The sequence below is a fragment of the Actinia tenebrosa genome, unplaced genomic scaffold, assembly GCF_029948245.1.
Source record: "Actinia tenebrosa isolate PJP-AT-01 unplaced genomic scaffold, QUT_ActTen_1.0 PGA_scaffold0__85_contigs__length_37466705, whole genome shotgun sequence".
NCBI lineage: Eukaryota > Metazoa > Cnidaria > Anthozoa > Actiniaria > Actiniidae > Actinia > Actinia tenebrosa.
The window spans coordinates 35,654,944-35,675,818 of NW_028292569.1; the positions used below are offsets into that span (position 1 = coordinate 35,654,944).

General features: G+C 35.9%; 5 protein-coding genes across 5 annotated transcripts; 4 read left to right on the forward strand and 1 right to left on the reverse strand.

Annotated features, from left to right (window-relative positions):
* The first annotated feature begins 12 nt into the window (after nt 1–12).
* On the forward strand, nt 13–3,462 carry LOC116297225 (uncharacterized). The gene is made up of 2 exons (XM_031705410.2): nt 13–124; nt 1,701–3,462. Exon 2 carries the CDS (start codon nt 1,738–1,740, stop codon nt 2,917–2,919), a length of 1,182 nt encoding a protein of 393 aa, XP_031561270.1. The 5' UTR covers nt 13–124; nt 1,701–1,737; the 3' UTR covers nt 2,920–3,462.
* A 527-nt stretch (nt 3,463–3,989) lies between these two features.
* Nucleotides 3,990–4,991, forward strand: LOC148914173 (uncharacterized). The gene is made up of 3 exons (XM_089026082.1): nt 3,990–4,032; nt 4,140–4,215; nt 4,586–4,991. The coding sequence occupies exons 2-3, from the start codon at nt 4,167–4,169 to the stop codon at nt 4,840–4,842; spliced, it is 306 nt and encodes a 101-aa protein (XP_088882208.1). The 5' UTR covers nt 3,990–4,032; nt 4,140–4,166; the 3' UTR covers nt 4,843–4,991.
* A 1,496-nt stretch (nt 4,992–6,487) lies between these two features.
* On the forward strand, nt 6,488–9,493 carry LOC148914174 (nematocyst expressed protein 6-like). Its single transcript, XM_089026083.1, has 9 exons — nt 6,488–6,511; nt 6,637–6,701; nt 6,848–7,018; nt 7,243–7,357; nt 7,440–7,508; nt 7,886–8,004; nt 8,287–8,505; nt 9,009–9,071; nt 9,297–9,493. Exons 2-9 carry the CDS (start codon nt 6,647–6,649, stop codon nt 9,347–9,349), a joined length of 864 nt encoding a protein of 287 aa, XP_088882209.1. The 5' UTR covers nt 6,488–6,511; nt 6,637–6,646; the 3' UTR covers nt 9,350–9,493.
* Nucleotides 9,494–10,708: 1,215 nt separating this feature from the next.
* LOC116297205 (nematocyst expressed protein 6) lies at nt 10,709–13,302 on the forward strand. Its single transcript, XM_031705384.2, has 7 exons — nt 10,709–10,764; nt 11,125–11,186; nt 11,497–11,598; nt 12,043–12,166; nt 12,240–12,320; nt 12,681–12,808; nt 12,891–13,302. The coding sequence occupies exons 2-7, from the start codon at nt 11,132–11,134 to the stop codon at nt 13,106–13,108; spliced, it is 708 nt and encodes a 235-aa protein (XP_031561244.1). The 5' UTR covers nt 10,709–10,764; nt 11,125–11,131; the 3' UTR covers nt 13,109–13,302.
* Nucleotides 13,303–13,927: 625 nt separating this feature from the next.
* LOC116297222 (uncharacterized) lies at nt 13,928–16,149 on the reverse strand. The gene is made up of 5 exons (XM_031705407.2): nt 16,040–16,149; nt 15,848–15,963; nt 15,482–15,669; nt 14,803–15,051; nt 13,928–14,246 (listed from the first exon to the last, which is right to left on the reverse strand). Exons 2-5 carry the CDS (start codon nt 15,961–15,963, stop codon nt 14,131–14,133), a joined length of 669 nt encoding a protein of 222 aa, XP_031561267.1. The 5' UTR covers nt 16,040–16,149; the 3' UTR covers nt 13,928–14,130.
* Nucleotides 16,150–20,875: the final 4,726 nt, after the last annotated feature.

Sequence of the window (20,875 nt, forward strand, 5' to 3'; positions counted from 1 at the left end):
ATGTGATGCCGTCTAATTACAAAAGACGCAAAGAAGTCAAACACAACAAAGCAGAAATCGCTAAGAAAAATGGCTTTTCTTTACAGCAATCTAACCTTCTAATAATCTCTCATACTGCTTAAAGGTAAAGACTTTTTCATCTAAAAAGTATGTCACTTAGCGATCATGCAATTCCTCCATGGAATAAGTTTTAGTAGAGCGATTTAATGAAGTCAGGGTTACGATGGAAACGAGTAAGCGAAAAACCATTACGACGTTAAATCAAGCCGTCAAACTCTCTCGAATGTTTAGATTTTAATCAATTTTACCTTCAGGTCACCTAGATCTCTGTGGTTTTTTTTGTGTGTGTTTTAGTTAGAGACTTTTAAAATGATCTCCGTTTATAACGAGATTCTTCGCGTGTCGGCATGACTTCAAGAGCACGATTTAGACGTTTGTTAATTTATAACTTCGCTTAAGAACAAAAGAAACTCTTATTATTTTAATATCTTATTGCTGTAGTTTACATTTACCGTAATATATCTGTCCTTTACAGGGCACTAAGTCTCTAAATCGTAGTGTCTCGTAGAGCTCGCTTTTTTTACCTGACAGATTTTAAGTTCAGTGGTTTGTCGATCGCGAACTCGTGGTAATGTATTATCTGTTCTCTAATGTGTGTTGTTACACCATTAACATAACACGAAGTAAACCATTTATCATAAGTATTTTCTCAAGTATTCGTTGATTAGTTGGTAGCTGTCAATGCTGACGACATACTTAAAGCTGCAAAGGTTGTTGATTTCTTTTGAGATTTTTTCTTAAGTTCTTTTTTTATTTTTTAATTTGCATTTCTAAACTTTTCTTTGCTTTTGTACAACCTCACTATTGTTTAAAGTAGTTCTACTTCCTGACCTTAATAGATAGTTTTCTTTGTTTATAAATTCCTAATTCATCTTCTCAGTCGTTGCAATTTTGCAACTGCTGTTTTATGAAGGTTTCCTTTTGAATTTATTTTTTAATCTACAAGAAAAGTCTCCTACATAGTAAGTACTTGACTAAACGTTTGTCGGATTTGTCAAGATTAGATTCGTCGCGTCGTAACTCCATTCAAGCACGGATTTCAGATGATTTAAATTTTTCCATATAGAGAAGAAGTGCTTCATTCTCGATGTAGCGATAACGGTGTCGAGTCCTTTTTCTTGAGTCAACAAAAACCAAGTTGTTTTAACTCACAACAAACCAAGGCTCTTTGGAAACACAGGAATGTGCCAAAAAGAGGCAAATGTTTTCCTACATTTTTTGCAAGTCTTAGAATCATATTCTGAATTTTTTTGTATTTTTCCTGCTTAAGTTGCTTGCAAATGGGGCCATAAGATTTTATTAATAAGCACATTTATGAATTTCTCTCTATTTAAAACAAGTTTGAAGTGTCGTACAAACAATTTTTTATATCGATTTGTATTTTCATCATTAAATAATATTTTCCAAAGAAACTAAAATGTTTTTAAATAACAGTAGCTGTCAGAGTAACAATATGCTTAATCGATGGATTTTTTCTTAAACTTTTTTCTTACATTAGGCTTTTTAAGTGCACAGGTATTTCTTTTTCAAATGTATTTATATTGTGCTTATCTAACAGTATCTTTACCAAACACATTGTGTGTATATGAAGAAAGCCTCTATTCCTTTATTTATTATTTCTTTACGTACTTTTCCTGCAGAATGAAAAGAAAGAGTTGAATCTGTGAAGTCAAAGATATGGGGCATTCAGCAAGCATCGCAAAGAAGTACGCAACACCAGAAAAGGATGACGACGAAGCCAGTGAGATCGACTCACTCGCTACAGTTTCAAGCTTCAGACCAACCTCACCATTAGCCCACGCAGATGCAAGAGAGTTCACGTTGAGGCCGCCAGATGGTGGTACTACACGGTCTAGAAATAAAACCTCTATGTCCAGTCATCAGGGTTCGTATCCTCAAATGAATGGAACTATTCCTCGTAGAACACTTGCTTCACAGAGGAATATTACAGCATCGTCAAGCACGTTAGGATCCCAGCCGAGATCCATGCGAGAAGTCAGGCATTTTCTGGTGAAGAATCCTGAATTCCTGACTGGTAAACAGGCAAAAGATATTCAAAGACGAACCCATAATAGAGATATTCATCCCCATAAGCAAATCAAAACAAAACAGGATTTATATCTTGGATTATTTGACCCTCCGATAATTTACGGCAAAGGCGCGGAACCCGATAAACAGCTCAAGATGAATCAGAGGATGTATCTGCAGTTGATTTATCCTACAGTCTCTGGGATGAAGTATTATTATCCTTCTGCAAGTCCCAGCAGGCCTATAACAAATAATGAGATGGTTGTCGTTCGAAGAGAAGATTTATCGGGGCAAGAAGATTACATGAAGAAGCCAAACCGAGTAAGAACCCGGCCCCCATTAAAACCTACCACAGAACAACCCTCTAGCGTAAGAAGTCCATCCAAGCAGCAAATCCTACTGGAACCTTTTCCACTTAGGTCTATGTCTCCGAGCAAATCTCCGAGAATTCCAAACGGATATACCTTGCCTTCAAGCACTCCTATTCGTGAACTACAAGTACAGAAGAGAAAAGGGAATGCCTATGTCGATGTGAACCTTCAAAAACTGCCAACGAGTAGAACCGGGAAGCAAAGAGGAGAGTCAATGGAAGTTGAAAGAAGATTCGAAACTCCAGTCAACCAAGGAATAGAGTATTACAAGCCAAAGAAACAAGAAGAACAAGTAGTTTTTAACTTCGATGTTGAAGAACTTGGTTTGAAGAAAAAATCCGAAGGCGCTTATCCTAAAGACAGTAGAGACAATGCAGTGGTGCCTTTGTATTTCAGAAAAACCCTCGCTTATAATCCGAAGTATTCCAACAGCGGGAATATTCTCTCGGATCCTCTTTGAAATGTAGCTTTATATTTTGTTTAGTAATTCAACTTTATACTTATGAATTTATATTTGCGGGAAAAAGGAAAAGGATGAAAGGGAGAAAGGATTGCAACAATAAGTAACTTTCGGACTACTCGGCAATGATTATATATAAAAACTCTATATAGTAGCTTTGCTTTGCTTTTTTGGAATAAATTTGAAAGAATTTTTTTAATTTTAGAATTGATTTTCATTATCTGTCTTTTTTTTTGAAATATTTATGAAAAATTACGCCAATAAGAACTTAGTTTCACTATAATTTTGTAATCTTAAAGTTGTAAAAAAAAAAAAAAAAAAAAAAAAGTAAAAATATCCTATAATTAACTTTTATTAAGCTTTTTCACGCCATTTCTGATCTTCAGAAATGGTTTCAGTAAAAGTCAAAGTTACTGAAGTTACGAGTAAATTCTCAAATATGTTTCAACGCGGTAACGCCTTAGAAGTTTAAGAATGAAATCTAGAATTGAACATTTTAGAAAGCATTGAAAGTATATATCTATATATTTAAGTGTGTTTGAAACAAAGATGAATAAAGTAATGGTTTTATCACTAATCATTTTCCTCAGACTTTGACTAGGAATCAATTCTTTTCCTTTTGGTTACACAATCAAAGTATCGACTTTTTTAAAAACGCCAGAGTTTGTCTTGGTTTAATAAGAAATTCTCTTCTCTTTCCACGAGTCATCGTTCGCTGTCTTAAGCACAGTTTGGGTTCTGGATGGCGTCTTCCTTTAAATTCAGATAATCAAATTCTTGTTTTCATCATTTATTTTGCGATTGGACAAGATGTTAATGAACTATGATTATAAAAAAGCCATCTCACTGTCATGCCGGCATATATTTCAGCTCAATAATAGCAAAAGTCTGGTCAGTAAGCAGGTAATATTTGCATAACGTTGAAATAAATAATAAAGCAAGAAAAACTTGTTCTAGCTGTAAGGGTCAGCTTCTAGGTGCACCTGTCATGCGCAGTTGGTCGACTTAGAACTTACGCATGCGCAGTATGACTACGATGAATTGATTTAAATCATTGTTGTTTTGTCACAAGACAGTTTATCAGAGACCTCACAGAACACAACAGAACCAAAGGTAGGGTGTCAGCTAAAAGTTTCGTTATGGTAAATTCCAAATATATATTCGGAAGGACAAGTTGATTGCATTTATAGTTTTTTACTTTCGTTTTATTTTTCTTTTAGTTCCTTGAAACAGTTTATTACCTCAAAATGAATGGAAAACTTGCCTTCGTTGTTTTTCTTTGTCTTGTAGTTTTAGGTAAGTGAGCCGGAAAAAACAGGCCTATATTATGTCTCAGTATACCTCAGTGCCTACACCTCATACTACCCGCCTCTCGTTCACAACTCATTTTAAAGCACCTTTGAGCATATCGATATAGGAGAGAGCGCTATATGATCATAAATATCATCTATATCATATCGCCCATGACTTGTCTTTTTCTATTTCGTTTTCTTTTTAATTATTTGCTTATCCTAATGATTTTTAATTCTTTCTTATTTCCATCTTTCTGTTCAAACAGCTTCTGTTTTAAATCAAACCAGTTTCCCCCTCAATTTTTGTTTAGCATCGTTTTCTCGAATCACAAAAACTGATCCTAAAACTTAGTGCTTTTTTAATGTTATTTTAGTGGTTTCTAAATCAACAAGCAAACACGCCAAAAAAGAGAAGAAAAAGGAGCCATTGGAAGATAGCAGGAGAGTAGAAGGAGAAAAACCACAAGAGGATGAAGAAAACGAAATCAGTGACCGTGTTGAGGGTGGAGTAGGAACAGGTCAGACTAAACCTCTCCATGATGACGAGGCTGAAGCTGATGCAGCTGCCAGTGCTGAGCCAATTCCCACTAAACCTCCTACAGGAGCCAAACCAGGCGAAATCGAGGTTTAGAATCAATCCTGAGTATAGTCTTAAAGTTTTCTGAAACACAGTAGATCAAGATTAGGGCGATCTAGCTTGTATACCAGTACTTTCCTTCATAAGTGGAATGTTAAATTGTTAAAGTTAAAGTGGAAATAAACTGAATTCAAACTTCAAAATTGCCTGTTGCATTGTGTTACTAGTTTACTTTGTAAACATATTATTATTTGAACATGAAGGAGGAAATTATTTGTTTCCTTTTGCTTTTTCATACGCTTATTTTTCATTGGTCACTTTATTTTCCACCTTAGTATTTATTCACCCCTTCTCATCTTTTCTTTCCATTTACTCCGACGAAGGACTAATGTCCGAAACGTCAGTTTCACAAAGATAGTCACAGTGATCCAATTTATCTACAAGTTCCTACTGTTTTAGAGAAAAGTATATTTTTTAGTGAATCCTAAATAACACAGAAGCTAGAAGGTTTTTGAGTTTTGTTCATTTAACATCGTAAGACAAATATACTGTTTCGTTCGTGGGAAAACGTTTTTCTATTCGAAAAACTTTTTTTAAATATATATTTTTTTAAATCACCCTAATTAGTTCATAAACGATGAGTAAAGAGTTTATTAATTTATGGTGGACAAAACATTATTCATAGTTCGAAACTTTGACCTACGACATGTGCTTAAATCATTATTTAAAGATTTAGTTATGCATTTTGCATTCCTTTATGAAAAACTTGTCAATCAGAAAAATTACGTGTGCAGTAATCAGGCAGTGACTAACTGGTTGAACGGTTTTGACTTGAATGGGAAGATCGACTCTTCGACCATTAAATCGATACATAAGGTCAAAAAACTTGGTAAACTATTGCTAATGCATGTAAAGATAAAAATATTAAACGCCAAATCAAGGGCGGATCCAGGAGGGGTTGGGTGCAGCAACCCCCCTTTGGAGTTTGAAAATAATAAGAATAATGAATAAGGTACGATCTACAGAGGAAGCCATGCTTTATGAGGTAACAGCCACCCTCCTTGAACTTGTTCTGGATCTACCAGTGCAAGCAGGTAGCAAAAGTCAGAATAAAAAGATTCACTAATTTTCAAAAAAACTTTGTTAAAATACTTTTAATTTTGATTTTTTCGATTTCTAAATCGATTCTCTCCCACTGATACTGAGTATAAACCACCCTCTTCTCGATTCTATCAAAAAGGCTGAACACTGAATAAACGAAAATAAATATAATCCCCCCCCCCCCCCCAAAAAAGTGAAGCTTATTATTGTGCGTATTGTTATCTGAGCTTAGAACTGAGGTGAAATTTAAAAATTTTCGACCAACCAAACATTCTATTAAGCGAACATCTCTGTTTTTTTTGTTTTTTGTTTTTTCGTTGTGAGTGTGTGTTTTTTTTGGAGAGAGGGTAGCCGCGGTCGGTGCGAAAGAACGATTTATAATCATTCCTAACTTAACGACTTTCATTATGGTTCCCAATTAGTAACTGATTAAGATTAAAGTTTCAAAACGTTTTTTCTTCAAAATTTCAGTTGTTATTAATAATCACAATTTCCAGTTTTTAAAAGACGCGTTGTTTAAATTATTGAACTCAAACGTTCTTTGACCTCTGAACTTTTACCTTATCATATAAAAACCGTGAAAAATAGTCCAACCTTGTTACTGGAATATCCACACAAACAGGTGAGTCGTTTGAGCTCTAATGTTTTTCTTAATGTGACTTAAAAATACCGTGTGTTTTCTCGCTTTTTTGTTCATATTATCATTTCAATTTGAAAAAACGAGTTTTTCTGATTTTCTTTTAAAAGGTATTTGATCATGAAGTTTTTGATTCCTTTGGTTGTTCTTGCTGCTGTTCTTTGCTTTATCGAAGGTAAGTTTAACTTGTTTCTGAGTTAGTCCGACTCCCTGCTTATTTCCTACGGTATAAAAGACAAGCGTTTTATTTCTCAGACGACCTGTATGAAAATTAAGATTTTAAGTCTTATGTATATATATATTATCTGTAATATTATTCAGCCAAGCCTATCGAGGATGGACTACAGCTAGTCGATGGAGACATGTTACTCACAAAGGAACAAAAAGAGATTTTTGAACAGCGCCAAAATGGTCGCGTAAGACGAGCTGCTTTGAAGGACAGATATCTTTGGCCTAATGGAGTCATTTTCTATACTTTTGGCCCAAGTCTTGGTAAGTTTTTAAAAATTTTACGCTAAAATTTCAGTTTGCTAATATAATGATTTGATTGGTCATTTTTGCTATAATATCATGTTATCTGATTGGTCATCATTATTATTGTCTCTTCAATTAGGTTTTTGGCAAGATATTCTAGAGAATTTCATGATTTTGATCCGGCCCTAAAATATTTCGACCGATTATCCTCAGTTGTCCTTATTTATGTCCCGTAAATACAGATCGCGCAGGACGTAACCTCGCTCAGGAAGCCATGAATCACTGGAGTAGCCAAACCTGTCTGAAATTTAGACGAAGAAATAAGGAGAATGCATACATAAAATTCCAATATGACGGGTACGTAGTTGTCTAGCATAAGAATAATTTCTGAGTATAAAATTTGTTGAAATGTTTTAAAACTGAAATATTTTGTTTGTAGAAAGTGCCGAGCTCAAGTTGGCTTCACCGGAAATGCAGGACAGAAAGTTTCCCTCGGAAGTGCAGCAAAGTAAGTTGGTTACGTGGCGCGACACGAATCCGATTCCACTTCTGCCACCATTTCAACAATGTTAACTTCAAATAACGGGTCAGGAATCGCAGAGCATGCTCATAGCGAAACGATAACTGCACGAAAAAAACCTGACCTTGATCAGCTTAGAGGCTGTTTCAGGTTTCAAAAAAGTTTGAAGTTAAGATGATGGCCCCATTAGTCACAGTTGCTGAATTGGACTAAACGCAACGTAAGATATGACCTTCCATCAATGCACACTGAACGTGGAAACATTTTTAGACGAAACGTGCTGTACTGAAATACAACAACCTGCCAATCATGTCGTTATGTTGTAAGATTCTATCTTAATACGTTGTCTTTACCCTTTTTCACAGCCCATGTTCGCGAGGATCAGCCATCCATGAATTGGGTCATGCCATTGGATTCTTCCATGAACACTCTCGACCAGATCGCGATAACCATGTCCGAATCAACTTTAACAACATCAGAAAAGGTAAGAAAAATCTCTCGTTTATACTCACCAGCTCTACTGTCTCTTGTTTGAAGACTAAGCCTTGACACAGTAACGTTATACTAATGTAACACAATAGCATGTCACCACTCGATTAGCTCTTTAGGTATTTTAGGTGGCATTGCACATTCATCCTGTTTTCCTGTTTTTCTTATCTCTTAATGGTGCAATAAAACTTTTATCGTTGTTGTCGTTGTTGTTGATGATGATGATAATGATGATGATGACTGATGATGATGATGATGTTATCTTTCCGCATTGTAGGAGCCGAGAGAAATTTCAGAAAAGACGATGGATTTTTCGTAGATTCTCGTGGCCATGACTACGACTATGGCAGCATCATGCACTACTCTCGTTACCAAGGCAACAACAAAGCAAATGCGGTGGTCATGCAGCCAATCAGAGGAAATGTTGAAATTGGTCAGAGAGATGGTCTGAGCGAAGGAGACATTGCACAGACGAACGACATGTACAAATGTGACGGTAAAAAATAATAAAGAAATAGAAAACGCGCGCGTGCTGTGCGCAGTTATGGAGCACGCGGGGATTGGCAAAACAAAGAGAAGTGTTAAGAGACTCGACACTTCTCGAGTGTTCTGCCAATCCCCAAGTGCTTTATAACTCCACACAGCACACCAAGCAAATTTTTTATTTCTTTTATAAAATGCAAAGGGCGCGTGCGTGCTGTGTGCTGTCATAAAGCACGGCGCTCCCAACCAATCAGAATGCGAGATTTATAACAGTTATTTGATAATAAACAATAGAGGGGTTTCACGTCAGAAATGTTGTAGGGTATGTAGGTACAGTGAAATGGTTCTGAATGATAAGAGATTTCATTTCATAAAGGAGGAATTGTCTGTGCCCCGAAACACATTTCACGAGCTTTAATTCATAACTAGCCATCTATCGTACACTGTACATATTGTATGGAAAGCTGTTACTATATATTTTTCTTATTTCCCTTTTACTTTTATTTATCTTAACAGCCCAGGGAGACAGTCATCTCAAACCAGTCGAAGATGACGAGGAGGACGAGGATGATGAGGGAGGTAAGAAAGTCTTTGATTAATCATCCCCCTCCCCACCTCCAGTAAATTGAGCAACTAAAAGCAACGAAATTATGTACAGCACTTGTGAAACTATGGATGACACGGTGTCTTAAGAATCAGTGGTTGTTTGCCAAGGGAGGGATTGACTTGCTTTGTGCATGCGCCATCATATGAAGATATTGGTCCTTAAATACTCTAATTTTTTTTATTTTTTTAAATTTACAGTCAAACCAACGCCAAACCCTAATGGACCAAAACCAGGCGAAGTAGAAGAATAAAGTATGGCTCTATGAGGCAACTAACACTGACTATAAAAGATTGAAGCATGCATAATGTTATACTCAATAATGATATCTATGGTTATATGTTAAAATGAGTTTCATACAGTCAAGGCTGGCTAATAAACATGATAATCAAGAAAATATTTCGTAGTTTCCTTCGTAATATGAGAGTGAAGGGTAATAAAGCGAAACAACTAAAGTGACCAATAAAAAATAAGCTGACTATAAAAGTATAGCAAAACTATCAATGAACGAAACCCTTAAAAAACTGATATACCAACGAAACATAAACACGCGTATATATAATAGTGCATTTTTTGTACGACTGACTAGAATTTTAATTGGCTGATTTTTTTCACGCGCAATATGATTGGTCTAAAAGTGCCGTGATCTTGGCGTGACCGTGTCCGCGCCGTGTTTATGCCGTGTTCCGGGTATTTGATTGGATGGAGAGTAAATTCTCGTGCAATGTGATTGGTCTGGCGTATCCCTTGCCGTGTCACGACCATGTTCGTGCCGAGAACTTTTCACGATCATACGAAAACTGCGCTATTCATCCCCACGTACGATAAAACGATTATTGGAAACCGGCGGATCTACTATGGCGTATTAATCTAATATCTATTTCACGGGCTTAATGGCTTCACTCTAAATAATTTTTTTAAAGAACATGGAAAACCTTGCTAAGTTTATACTACAAAAGTATTAAAAGTATAGGTGGTTTTTTAAAATCATGTTTTGTTCGTCGTCTAACCGGTCAGTGTTGACCGTTATTTTTGTAACCAAAAAGCCATGCCGTTGTTAAAATTCCACCTGTCAATTCAGTACGAACCTTTGAACTTTAAAAAATCAAATTTTTATAAGCAAAATATCTCCCGGGGTCGAGTACAGGGCTGGATTTTCAAACTAGAAATGTACCGTGGCACTTAAATGGCTTCCCCTCTGAGATGAACCAATCAAGATCTAATTCTACACGAAAGTGGAAACCAGCCAATCGCAGCGTTTGAATACGAAAGCCATTTTGATACTTTCCTTTTCAGCTGAAGCCACTCATTTCCAGATAAACCGTGGTTGCTGTTTGCTAAAGCCACGATAAAATGCAACTGGTTGTTTGTTAAATAAGAACCGAGTTTGGTGGAACCATGTCTATACAAACAATGGCCTTTAACCTTAAAACCAACAAAAACAAATGTTGTTAAAGTTAGACAAATACTTTGACCCAAATAGCCTTGCTTCAATACTTTAGTCTATTACCTTTGACCGTGTTGTTTGTCATGACGTAGTGCGCTATTGATAGTTAATGAACTGCGGTTCACGTGTACAGCGGCAATTCGCATAACACACCTATATGTTAAGCACACCATTGACAGGTTGATTCATTTAGAGTCACTGCTTTCGTCAATAGCATACTGGTAAGTACTAAGGATGGCTTTCTTTCATCATTTTTATTCTTTTTGGTTTAGATTCTTTTTAAAGTAAGGTGTCTTTCTCCAGCCTTTCTTATACCCATACGATAGGGTTTAAAACAAATTTTCTGTAGTAGGTTTGAGTTGCAATTTACTTTTTATGCGTCGCGCAAAATTTCATCAGTTCAAGATATCGACTTGCCCAAATCCAGCAATGCAATAACAATGGCCCCAGATAAATTTAGATATAGAGGTTATCCGCGCTACAAATAAAAAATAAAAATAAAAATATAAGCTTATCACACGCAATACCACTATCTCAACTTATTGACGGTTATTCTTATATAACGTATATTTTTATAACAGTTCCAACATGATAAGGGAGATAGTTTTACTCGCTGTCTGCGTTCTAGTTTCTACGTCAAATGGTAGGTCCCAAATCTTGTCATATCTTTGTCTTCGTCTTGCGCACTTATGATACATTTAATGCTGTATTCATGTCATGAGGTGTTTCTGTTGCTTGAAAAAAAATTATCAAGGATGTGAATTGTGTTTCTTCAGCCAAATTTTTCTTGAAAAAATTTCGAGCTCCAGTCGGAATGAAATGCAATTCACATCTTTATTTTCCAAGCAGTTTAACAAGTATAACCTATAACTACGTAAAATTATACATCACCCGCAATTAGATTTGGGAGCTAGCGATTAAATGTTCATTCATTTTTTACTGTTTTGTAAAAGGCGACGCAAGTGAAGAGAAGCACCTCGTCCGACGTGCCGCCATGAAAGCTCCATGGACCTGGCCTAACGCTATTGTTTACTACAAGTTTAGCCGCAACCTTGGTGAGTTTACAGATTCTTTTCATATAGTTCTGGAAAGAGAAAATTTCGAATTTTGTCACGTCTGTTGTTTTACCTGCTGTGAAACCTTTGGAACCTTAATCTATCTTATGTATTCATCCTTGATTTGTAGTTGGAACAGAGTACTATTGATACACAAGGTCGATCAGGGATCTAGTGCGCACCCTTAAAAAGAACTATAAATTTCTGATTGATACCCTGGAACAGCTTCTGGGCTGATTAAAGTCAGCTAGTGCACGGGTACTCATCACAGATCGTAGTCGGAGAACCCGTTTAAAACCCTCAAGTTAAAGGAGAGACTCAACAAACTCCACTCCATGTGATTCTGTTTCCAGAAATCGCACCCGAGACCTCATCGGTCAGAGACAAGAGCTCGACCTTTGAATCTAATTGATTAACAAGTATCGATCTGCTCTTTTTTTTTAGATAATGATGGCAGAAACCGATTGAACCAGGCTATGGCAAGGATTGAAAGAAAGACATGCATTCGATTCAGGAGACGCAGAAATGAACCCAACTACATCTTGATGCAGTACGACTTCAAGAAGGGGTAAAAAAGACTTCAATAGTAGCAGAAGATAAACTAGTAAAATTGTCTGCTCACCAGATTCTTTTCATTGTAGAGGATGCAAAGCAAATGTTGGATTTGTTGGCGGACAACAAAATGTTTACATCGCTAATCCAGAAGTTTTCAGGACAACAGGGTAAACACAAGTCCATATATGTTGCCTTTTTTTCTTTTCTTGATTTTCTTGAGAGGGATCGAAGACATTATCTATTTTTTTACTTGTTTTAAAGTAAGCTAAAATAGATATAAACACGTAACTTGCTAAATCTTCCTGTTTCTGCAACGGTCTTAATGAGAACAACAGACGTCTTTTTAATCCCTTTTCCCCCTCTTTCGTGCATGCAAACATACCTTCATTCTTTCCTTCATTCATTCCTTCTCCTTTCTTCCCTTCTTCCCTTCTTTTCTTCGTATTTTGTTGTTGTTGTCGTTCTTTCCAATGAACATGCATAGCAAAGCTAGAAAATGATCACTTCTTATTTTGATCGTTTTTAAGCTACTGCGGTGTTCCGTCAATCGTCCATGAACTCGGACACGCCCTCGGATTTTTCCATGAACAATCCCGCCCTGATCGGGACAACTATGTCCGCATACACTTAAAGAACCTCGCACCCCAATACAAATGTAAGTACCAACAAACTAGTATTTTGTATTTCAGTGGTTAAATGCCTTCACTTTAAGGAGTATAAATTCAATATTTTTCTAGGGGCAGCTGGTAACTTCGATAAAACAGACAGGAGGTGGGTAGATGACCGCGGAATCGGGTACGACTATGGTTCCTTGATGCATTATGGCAAATACGCCTTTGCTAGCCGTGGGAAAGTCGTTGTCGAGCCCCTGGATCCTAAAGCACACATTGGACAGCGAAAGGGACTCAGCAGGAAAGATATCAATCAACTGAAAGTCATGTACAACTGCCGTTGAAATAAACTATAATCAGTAAAAATAAAATGAAATAAAATAGAAATATGAATTTGGTTTTAATTCATTATGGGTCAAACTTCCACTCTCGTGGCTATAGTTTCAAAAGACCTTTATTTCTTCACTCACCATGCTTAAAGGAGAACACTACTAAAAATATGAAACTTAATTGAAATAAACCGGTAGATTAAACGTTAGTACATGTAGTCTTGATATTTCAACTTCTTTTTAGTCCGTTCACTCAGAACAGAAAAGTCCTAATTGCATTCGAAAGTCCATACGACGCATCAGTTTCTGAGTAGGACTCGGAGGTAGAGTGACCACAGTAAATCCGTGAAACCCTAATTACTAAATAGTACAAAATAGTGCTAGTTAAACAATAGAAAACAATGGAATTTGCATGAAATTGTGCTATTTAGTATTACTAAAGTTTCACGGATTTACTTTGGTCACTATGGCACAGTGCAAATCTAGTTCAAACTGGTAATTACTGTCAAGAGGAAAACGTTTCACTTTCGATGCACTTGACTCTAGTCGCCATCAGAAAGGTGTAGCGAACCCCCCAACCCCCCCTCCCCCCCCGAATGAAGACGGGTTTGAACTCCTAATATATATATCGCGCGAGTCAAAATTATGTGACCACTTTTATAAACCATGAAATTATGAATTAAAAAATTAAAAAACTTTTACGCAACAGAAGATATCCAGCAATAGACCATTGAGTCAATAGAGATTGTGACTCTAATATCTACTATTCGTTGGATCCATCAACATAATCTCGTTGTGATCACATTGAAAGGTAAAACACTACTCACAAACTGCAACCTTTTAATCTTAGTTTATTGATAAAAAATGATTTAGATGGATTTCCTTAACTACAAGACAAACTGCATAACTTCAGTCAGTCTTGATTCTTACCATCCACAGATGTTATCACATGCAGTTGAGCCCCCAGTCGTTAAAAGAAGATGGATTATCGCTTAAGCCAAATAAAACCTTATCAAGAGTGCAAGAAAAAACATTCTTCACCAGCAAGGCACAGATTTTGTGTAATATTTTGGAGGCTGGCAAGCGTACAATTTGTTCCAATAAAAACAGAGTGGAGGCTTTTTAGTGCCATTCGAGAAGCCAGGAATAGGACCTGTTGAAAAATAAATAAAAGCGAATTGATTTTGTACTTAAAAAATTTATATGAACAACTTGAATCACGTGATAATTTCCCACCAAGGAACGCAATAGTAGAGAGGTTTAGATTGACTTTTTTTTCTCCCCGCAAACGGCAAACGTGACCACGTGTTCAAAGTTTTCGTGTATTTTACTTTACCTTTTACAAACCTTCTCACCAAGCGCAAATACTCTTTTGTTTTTCTACTACTTGGACTTTTTTGCGATTCTTTTTCAGTCATTTAAAAGAATTTATTACTGGTCAACTGACGTTTCACGTTTGCCGTGAACGTAAATCTAAAACTCTCTAGTAAGTTGTCCGTGTTCACTCGTTAAAATACCATGTTATGTAGTCATTTGCTTGTCAAAGAAGTCCAAAGTCTAAAGGTTGAAAGTGGTCTGAAGGGGTTGACTTACGCCAGTTCCAAAGCCTGATCTGGGTGTAAAAATAGTCGCGTAGCAACGAACACCCCCGAGCGCTCTTAAGTTGATGGCATTTAATTTATTTGATTAAAACTGATGCTTTTGATTACCTGGTGCAAGATATTTGATACATAGCTTCAAGCCACTGTGGTAATAAAATCCAGTACCATATACCGAAGTGCAGGATTTCATGACTTTCTTGCAGCAGAGGCCGTGTGGAGAACCGTCAAAGTCCCATAGATTGTTGGGCAGATCAAATTTGCCAACCCTGCTGAAGCACCCCACCTTGTGCTCCTTGTAGTGGTATTTTTTGCCGATCTTACCACACAAGTAGTTGAAGTAATTTGGTTTGAGGTAAGCTATGAGAAGAATAAGGACACAAAGCGAAAACGTTGGTACACAAACATGCTTTGAATCGCAGTGCGATATCAGGATTTTTTGTATACACTTATTTCAATAAAGTTAGTCGCCTGAAAAGCTACAAAGGTAAGACCAACAAGGATTACGGATAGTTACATTTTACATGTTTCAACCGCTTTAATAACTGTTGATGGATTTTAGATCTTTTACCAGTTACAGTCTCACCTCTCCTGAGCATCCTCAAGCTGCAAATTGTATCAAAAGCTTTACTTGTTTGATATTAAAAGTTTCCTATGATCCTCAGTGATCTCAGCTTTCTAGCTATCTCATCTCCCTCTCCCCCCCCCTCCTCCCCCCTTCCGGCTTTGGCTACAAATAGTTGATCTTATCTTCTTGTATAAAGTAAGTTCAAAAGACAGGAGTACTTACGAGCACACTTCTTGGAGCAGGAAGCAGAACATTTGCTATGCTTTTTCGTTTCGAACAGCTTGAATTTACGAATAGAGCCGAAGTTTATGTACTTCGTGTTCTTCTTTTTAACCCAGCCAATCCAACAGTAGCATCGAATGCGGATAGCTCTCTTGTCCTCGCCTTCATCACTCGATTGTTCGGTGTTCCTAGAAACAAATGTGGATGTCATACAAGAATAACAGGAGGGGAAAAATTCGAAAAGGAAATTAAAAAAAGGACAGAATCAGAAGGAAAATGTCGGACAATGAAAGTGATACATCCATACATATATAACATCCATCTGCATAAACTTACACTACGGGACTTTACGAATTTATCACTTACAGTGCTGGATCGTTTTCAATGTAATCTTCATTCTCCAGCGAGGTTGTATGAACAATGTTGAAGATGAAAAATAAAATGACGAAAATCACCAAAACGGGATTGGATTTAAAGAACATCTGTGGAAAATAATTGCAGAAATTATAGTTTAAAATTGTCAAAAAATTAAATTGGTAATTGAAAAAGGAGTTAAACCTTGGTCAACGAGATCAGTATAGTCTTATTCTTCGTCTTCTTTCTTCTGGTGGCTAAGAAGTGCTTGAAACACTAGTACTTTGAACATCTCGCTCCCTTTTTATACCTTCCAAGTAAGAACAGTCCATTTTTAGAACAGAACTATCTACGTCATCTTGAAATATCCGCGCCATATATTGCTCCATTATCTATTTCAAGCGTACAACTTATTGTTGTGGATAATATTTAGTATTTTTTAAATTTTAACCATTAAAGATATTTGACCGTGTTTTCATAATTAGACAAGGATCGTGTGATTGAGGTTTAACGTTAAATCAGAATCACGGTACGTTTTCGCTGCATCGGCGCTAGCTATCGACGCAAATGGATATATTACTCAGTCAAGCAAGGCAGAAGCTCTTCTAAGTTTCTTTTTAGCGTTCCACGCCAAATTCATAAAGAATTATGATAATATTAATCCAAAGTTAGAGCTACCCATTGCAAAGATTAAAATCAATAATACAAACATGCAGCGGAACAAATTAGACTTGAAACTATGGTCAAAGACAAAACTTGTTTAAAATGAGCTTTTTTTGCGGACATCAATCAAATTTTGACGTCTCCTATATTTTTTGTCCGCCTAAGCTTTTGACGCACTTTTTTGATCCGCAAAAAATTGATCTCGCTTTACTTTGCAAATCAGTAGAGTGTGATTAAGAACATCGAACGCAAAACTGATTATGTGCCAATTAACTAGTATTGAGTAATTGAATTAGTAATAAATGGTAAGGAGTGAGCTCAAATGAAACCATTTAGCTATATTAAACTCTTTAACTGTAAGTCGAAAGTAAACAAAAATAATAAAAAACTGTAAGCCGAAAATAACATCGAGTTATAGCTATAAACCAGATGATGTAACGAATCATTAGATATTGGTCCTTAGTGTTTAATTATAGTTAATGAAATTATGTATCGTAACTTAATTTATTTTAGCTGTCTATCATTCACAATAAAGTTATGGTAACCCGAAGGACTTGTCATTTTGTTTTGCCCCAAGCCGAAATTACTCACTAGTCATCCATTAGATATTGGTGAGTATGCTCTACTTGCATATGATCCCTATGGATACACAGTTTTATCGAGAGGTACCGTAAGTTATATATATATAATATATGGCGTTATGTATATATTTTGGCATCAATGTAAAACTAATGTTTTCACTGATTAATCGAGATCGCCTATAAATTCTTTATCATTATATAGCAACTACGTGAAACTTTAAGTGTAGTGCATGATTTGTTTGAAACACTCTGATCCATCCTTTCTTCCTCCTAATCTATAGCTAAGCATGGTGCTCGTGTTGATCAGTGCGTTGCCATGCACCACTGCCTTTATTTCGTTAATGACTTGACATGATACTGAGCACTACTGATGCACTTATTTTTCCTTATTTACTTTACGGCTCGTTTGCTCCAAGAGTCTTATATTGGGTACGAATATTTAAAGACTATATACGGAAATGTTCGCAAAGCTTTAATTTTTCTAAAATTGTATTAAAACATTATTTTCCCCCATTTTTTCCTCCTCCTCCTTTTCTTCTTCTTCTTCTTCTTCTTGATCGATATACAGGATCGTAGGGAGGGAAGGCAAGTAGGTAGGAAGCAGCACTAGTGCGGGTTGATACAAATCAACGTGTTGAAAATTACGTACCCCCGAATCTCGGATGACCCGGACACTCTCCAAAAAAGAAAACAGTTATTGAAGAGAAAGTGTTTTTAGTTGCGTCAATCAAGGGTAGCTAGCGTGGAATAGATCTTTGAGCAACTTAAAATAGATCAAGTTCAATTGATGAATTGTAGAATAGAGGAAAGCAAAACGGGGTGCAGCAGAGGAGGGGAGTGTAGAGCAGAGGAAAGTAGGGCATAGAAGAGCGCAGCAGAGGAGAGGAGATTAGGATATAGTTGTAATCGTTGATAATATTATAATATTTGTCGTTACAGTTTACCGAAGAGAATTTATGTCTAAAAAAGGCTCGCTTAAAAAAAGGACCAAATGACGATAGCATGAGATAAAAATAGAATAAAAAAACATTAAAAATTTCCCAATATAGTAATCATTGTATTTCTTAGTTTATTTTTAAATTTGACAGGAGTGGAAAACGAAAATAGTAAAACAAATTTAAAATAACTTATGCTTAAATATCATTAATGGTCACAAAGACCAAACTTCTATCAATCGTTTCTTCTTAATACTGGGGCAACTTTTTGCTTCTCAGGGAATTGTAAATTAAACCGCCCTTTGGCAAACGTTGCACGTTTTGGAGATTGGGCTCCCTGTGCCCTTTTTATGCTTGTTGACATTCGAAGGATTCGAAGGATTTCGTTCGATTTCATATTTTTTTTAAATACTCAATTTAGCTGTTAAAATGAGTAATAGTTCTTTTATTTTCCTTTTAACATCTAGTTTTTTGTTATTTTGTTGAGTTTGGAAGCGAATTCTGTGATGAATTAATTGTCTGAACTTCAATTACGAAAGACGACTTGGACTTCGATGGAGTCAACTGAGTCAAGTATAGAATATAATTGGAAGAAGATCTTTTTGTAAACGCTTTCTCTGCTTTCAATTTAAAAGACGGGCTGTGTATTTTATTCCAGGAATCATTCGACCTACGAGCTCAAAGCTGAATTTACAAGATAATCGGCCGTTTATGATACAATCGGGACGAAACGATCAACAAAAATTTCTACGATCTACATCTACATTGATTATTTTCTTAAGTAACTTAGTATAAATACAGTAGAAACTTGTAGATAAATTGGATCACCGTAAAAAGCTTTGTAAAACTGACGTTTCGGACGTTAGTCCTTCGTCGGAAGTAGCTTCTGGTTTATCACCTGGTTTGTGCTTGTTAGTGTCGTGTAATTATAACTTTCGTAATCAGATGACGTAAGACGATCGATAAACGTTTAATTATCGATCTGCTAACATCTTAGTGAGTGAGTGAGTGAGTGAGCGAGTGAGTGAGTGACACATTTGCATATTCAGGCCCTTCACAATAACTCGTTTCTATGCTTCGTGTATCCATGAGATAAAAATAGGGAACGTTAAAATCTTGTAACAGTTAACATGAACAAAGCTGGGAAAAAATAAAGCATTAGTGGGATGAAAATAGACTAGCACAAAGTTAGTAATTAGTTAGCTAGCTATCTATTTCACGGGTATATTATTTGCACTCTATCAGCTGGAACTTTCAAGACACCTAAAATAAATTATCTGAAAGAAACAAAAGAAAAGAGAGAGATGTTAGTGGCTGAAATCGTAACGAATTAGTCCAAACTGCTAGACTAGGAGTTCAAGATTTCTTGCGCAACAAGCAAAACAGTCAAGCTAATTTAATTTTAAGAACATCTAATTTTTAATCTTATAGAGGGAGTCTGAAAATCCGAAGATTTAGTTAGTACATCTGAAATTAGAATATAGTTAATATATCTGAAAATCAGAATATACTTAGTATAGCTGAAATGGAATGTTTGTTAAAATTTTCCCAAGGGATGGCATATTCCAGAGACTTAACCGAACTAAGCGAGCTGTATCAGCAGCTCTTTACAAGTAGGGCAGACCCTACCAATACTTACTCCAGTCAGCTCCGGAATATACCAAGGGAAGGATATTCCATCAAAATCAATAAAAGTAAGCGAACTGTGTCACCAGTTCTTTGCAAGTAGGTCAAAACCTACCATACTTAAATCTATAGACGATGGAATATCCCTGGACCAAAAAAAAAACCCTTAAAACTCTATCAAATAATTAAACTGGTAACCCGGAAAAGATTGAATCATCAAAAGAACAAAAAGAACAAAAAACAAACAAAAAACAACAACAATAACAACAACAACAACCGTGCATAAGGTTGCACGCGTTGGATAATATATATTTCTTTATTTCAACTTCAAATTATTACAATCAGTAAAGCTACATTACAAGTAATGTTTACAACATGTTTCAAAAATAGAACTGAACACACCATACGTACATTCATGAAATTAAGTTTTTAAAATCCCCATTTAATCTTATTAAGTAAACCAAGAAATGAGATATTAAGAAATTAATAATTTAATATTATTAAGCTATTTATCCAAGAGATGAGAAATGTGTCCCTAGTTTCAAAAAACCTATGAGGTAATCTATGCGGAACCCATGTTTGTAAGTATAGAAATTTAAAAAAATCAGTAATCTATGAGCCTATTTCGCAAGTAAAGTCGGAAACCTAAAAATCGGGCCAAAATCAACCTATAATCGAATACATTTTTAAAGAAAAAGAATTGATTGCATTTTCAAACTTTTTTTCCGAAAAATTTCACAACTTTTAGGTTATTACAGAAGTAATATTATGGAACTTCTGGTCATTATTACTCAACGTTTTGATTCATAGATTTAAAATATAAATCAAAATATTGATATGACTGATGATTCAATTGCAGCAATTCTGCAATTGACATGCATTTAGAAATGCACAGGTAGCCCAAGCTTGGTTTCTGTGGTGTCCTGCTATAGGGAAATGTATGGAGATTCATCAAAAATTTCAATAAAATCATTGAAACGTTAAATAAGGCCTCGAAATTTTACCCGATCATTGAGAAATAGCACTTCTTTCGCTCTGCGTGGTTATTTTTTGAATTTAGCCCGTTTTAAGATTTCCCCCCCCCCCAAAAAATATTAAAACGGGCTAAATTCAAAAAATAACCACGCAGAGCGAAAGAAGTGCTATTTCTCAATGATCGGGTAAAATTTCGAGGCTTTATTTCACGTTTCAATGATTTTATTGAACGTTTTGAAGAATCTCCATACATTTCCTTA

What these genes read in the sequence shown, in the direction of transcription:
- LOC148914173 (XM_089026082.1), top strand. Translation starts at nt 4,167, where the DNA reads ATGAATGGAAAACTTGCCTTCGTTGTTTTTCTTTGTCTTGTAGTTTTA. An exon ending in TCTTTGTCTTGTAGTTTTAG is followed by an intron (nt 4,216 to 4,585) that starts GTAAGTGAGCCG and finishes ATGTTATTTTAG; the next exon opens with TGGTTTCTAAATCAACAAGC.
- LOC116297222 (XM_031705407.2), bottom strand. Translation starts at nt 15,963, where the DNA reads ATGTTCTTTAAATCCAATCCCGTTTTGGTGATTTTCGTCATTTTATTT. An exon ending in ATTGAAAACGATCCAGCACT is followed by an intron (nt 15,670 to 15,847) that starts GTAAGTGATAAA and finishes ATTTGTTTCTAG; the next exon opens with GAACACCGAACAATCGAGTG. An exon ending in TATCAAATATCTTGCACCAG is followed by an intron (nt 14,247 to 14,802) that starts GTAATCAAAAGC and finishes ATTTTTCAACAG; the next exon opens with GTCCTATTCCTGGCTTCTCG.
- LOC116297205 (XM_031705384.2), top strand. Translation starts at nt 11,132, where the DNA reads ATGATAAGGGAGATAGTTTTACTCGCTGTCTGCGTTCTAGTTTCTACG. An exon ending in GAAGTTTTCAGGACAACAGG is followed by an intron (nt 12,321 to 12,680) that starts GTAAACACAAGT and finishes ATCGTTTTTAAG; the next exon opens with CTACTGCGGTGTTCCGTCAA. An exon ending in CCTCGCACCCCAATACAAAT is followed by an intron (nt 12,809 to 12,890) that starts GTAAGTACCAAC and finishes ATATTTTTCTAG; the next exon opens with GGGCAGCTGGTAACTTCGAT.
- LOC148914174 (XM_089026083.1), top strand. Translation starts at nt 6,647, where the DNA reads ATGAAGTTTTTGATTCCTTTGGTTGTTCTTGCTGCTGTTCTTTGCTTT. An exon ending in CTTTAACAACATCAGAAAAG is followed by an intron (nt 8,005 to 8,286) that starts GTAAGAAAAATC and finishes TCCGCATTGTAG; the next exon opens with GAGCCGAGAGAAATTTCAGA. An exon ending in GGACGAGGATGATGAGGGAG is followed by an intron (nt 9,072 to 9,296) that starts GTAAGAAAGTCT and finishes TTAAATTTACAG; the next exon opens with TCAAACCAACGCCAAACCCT.
- LOC116297225 (XM_031705410.2), top strand. Translation starts at nt 1,738, where the DNA reads ATGGGGCATTCAGCAAGCATCGCAAAGAAGTACGCAACACCAGAAAAG.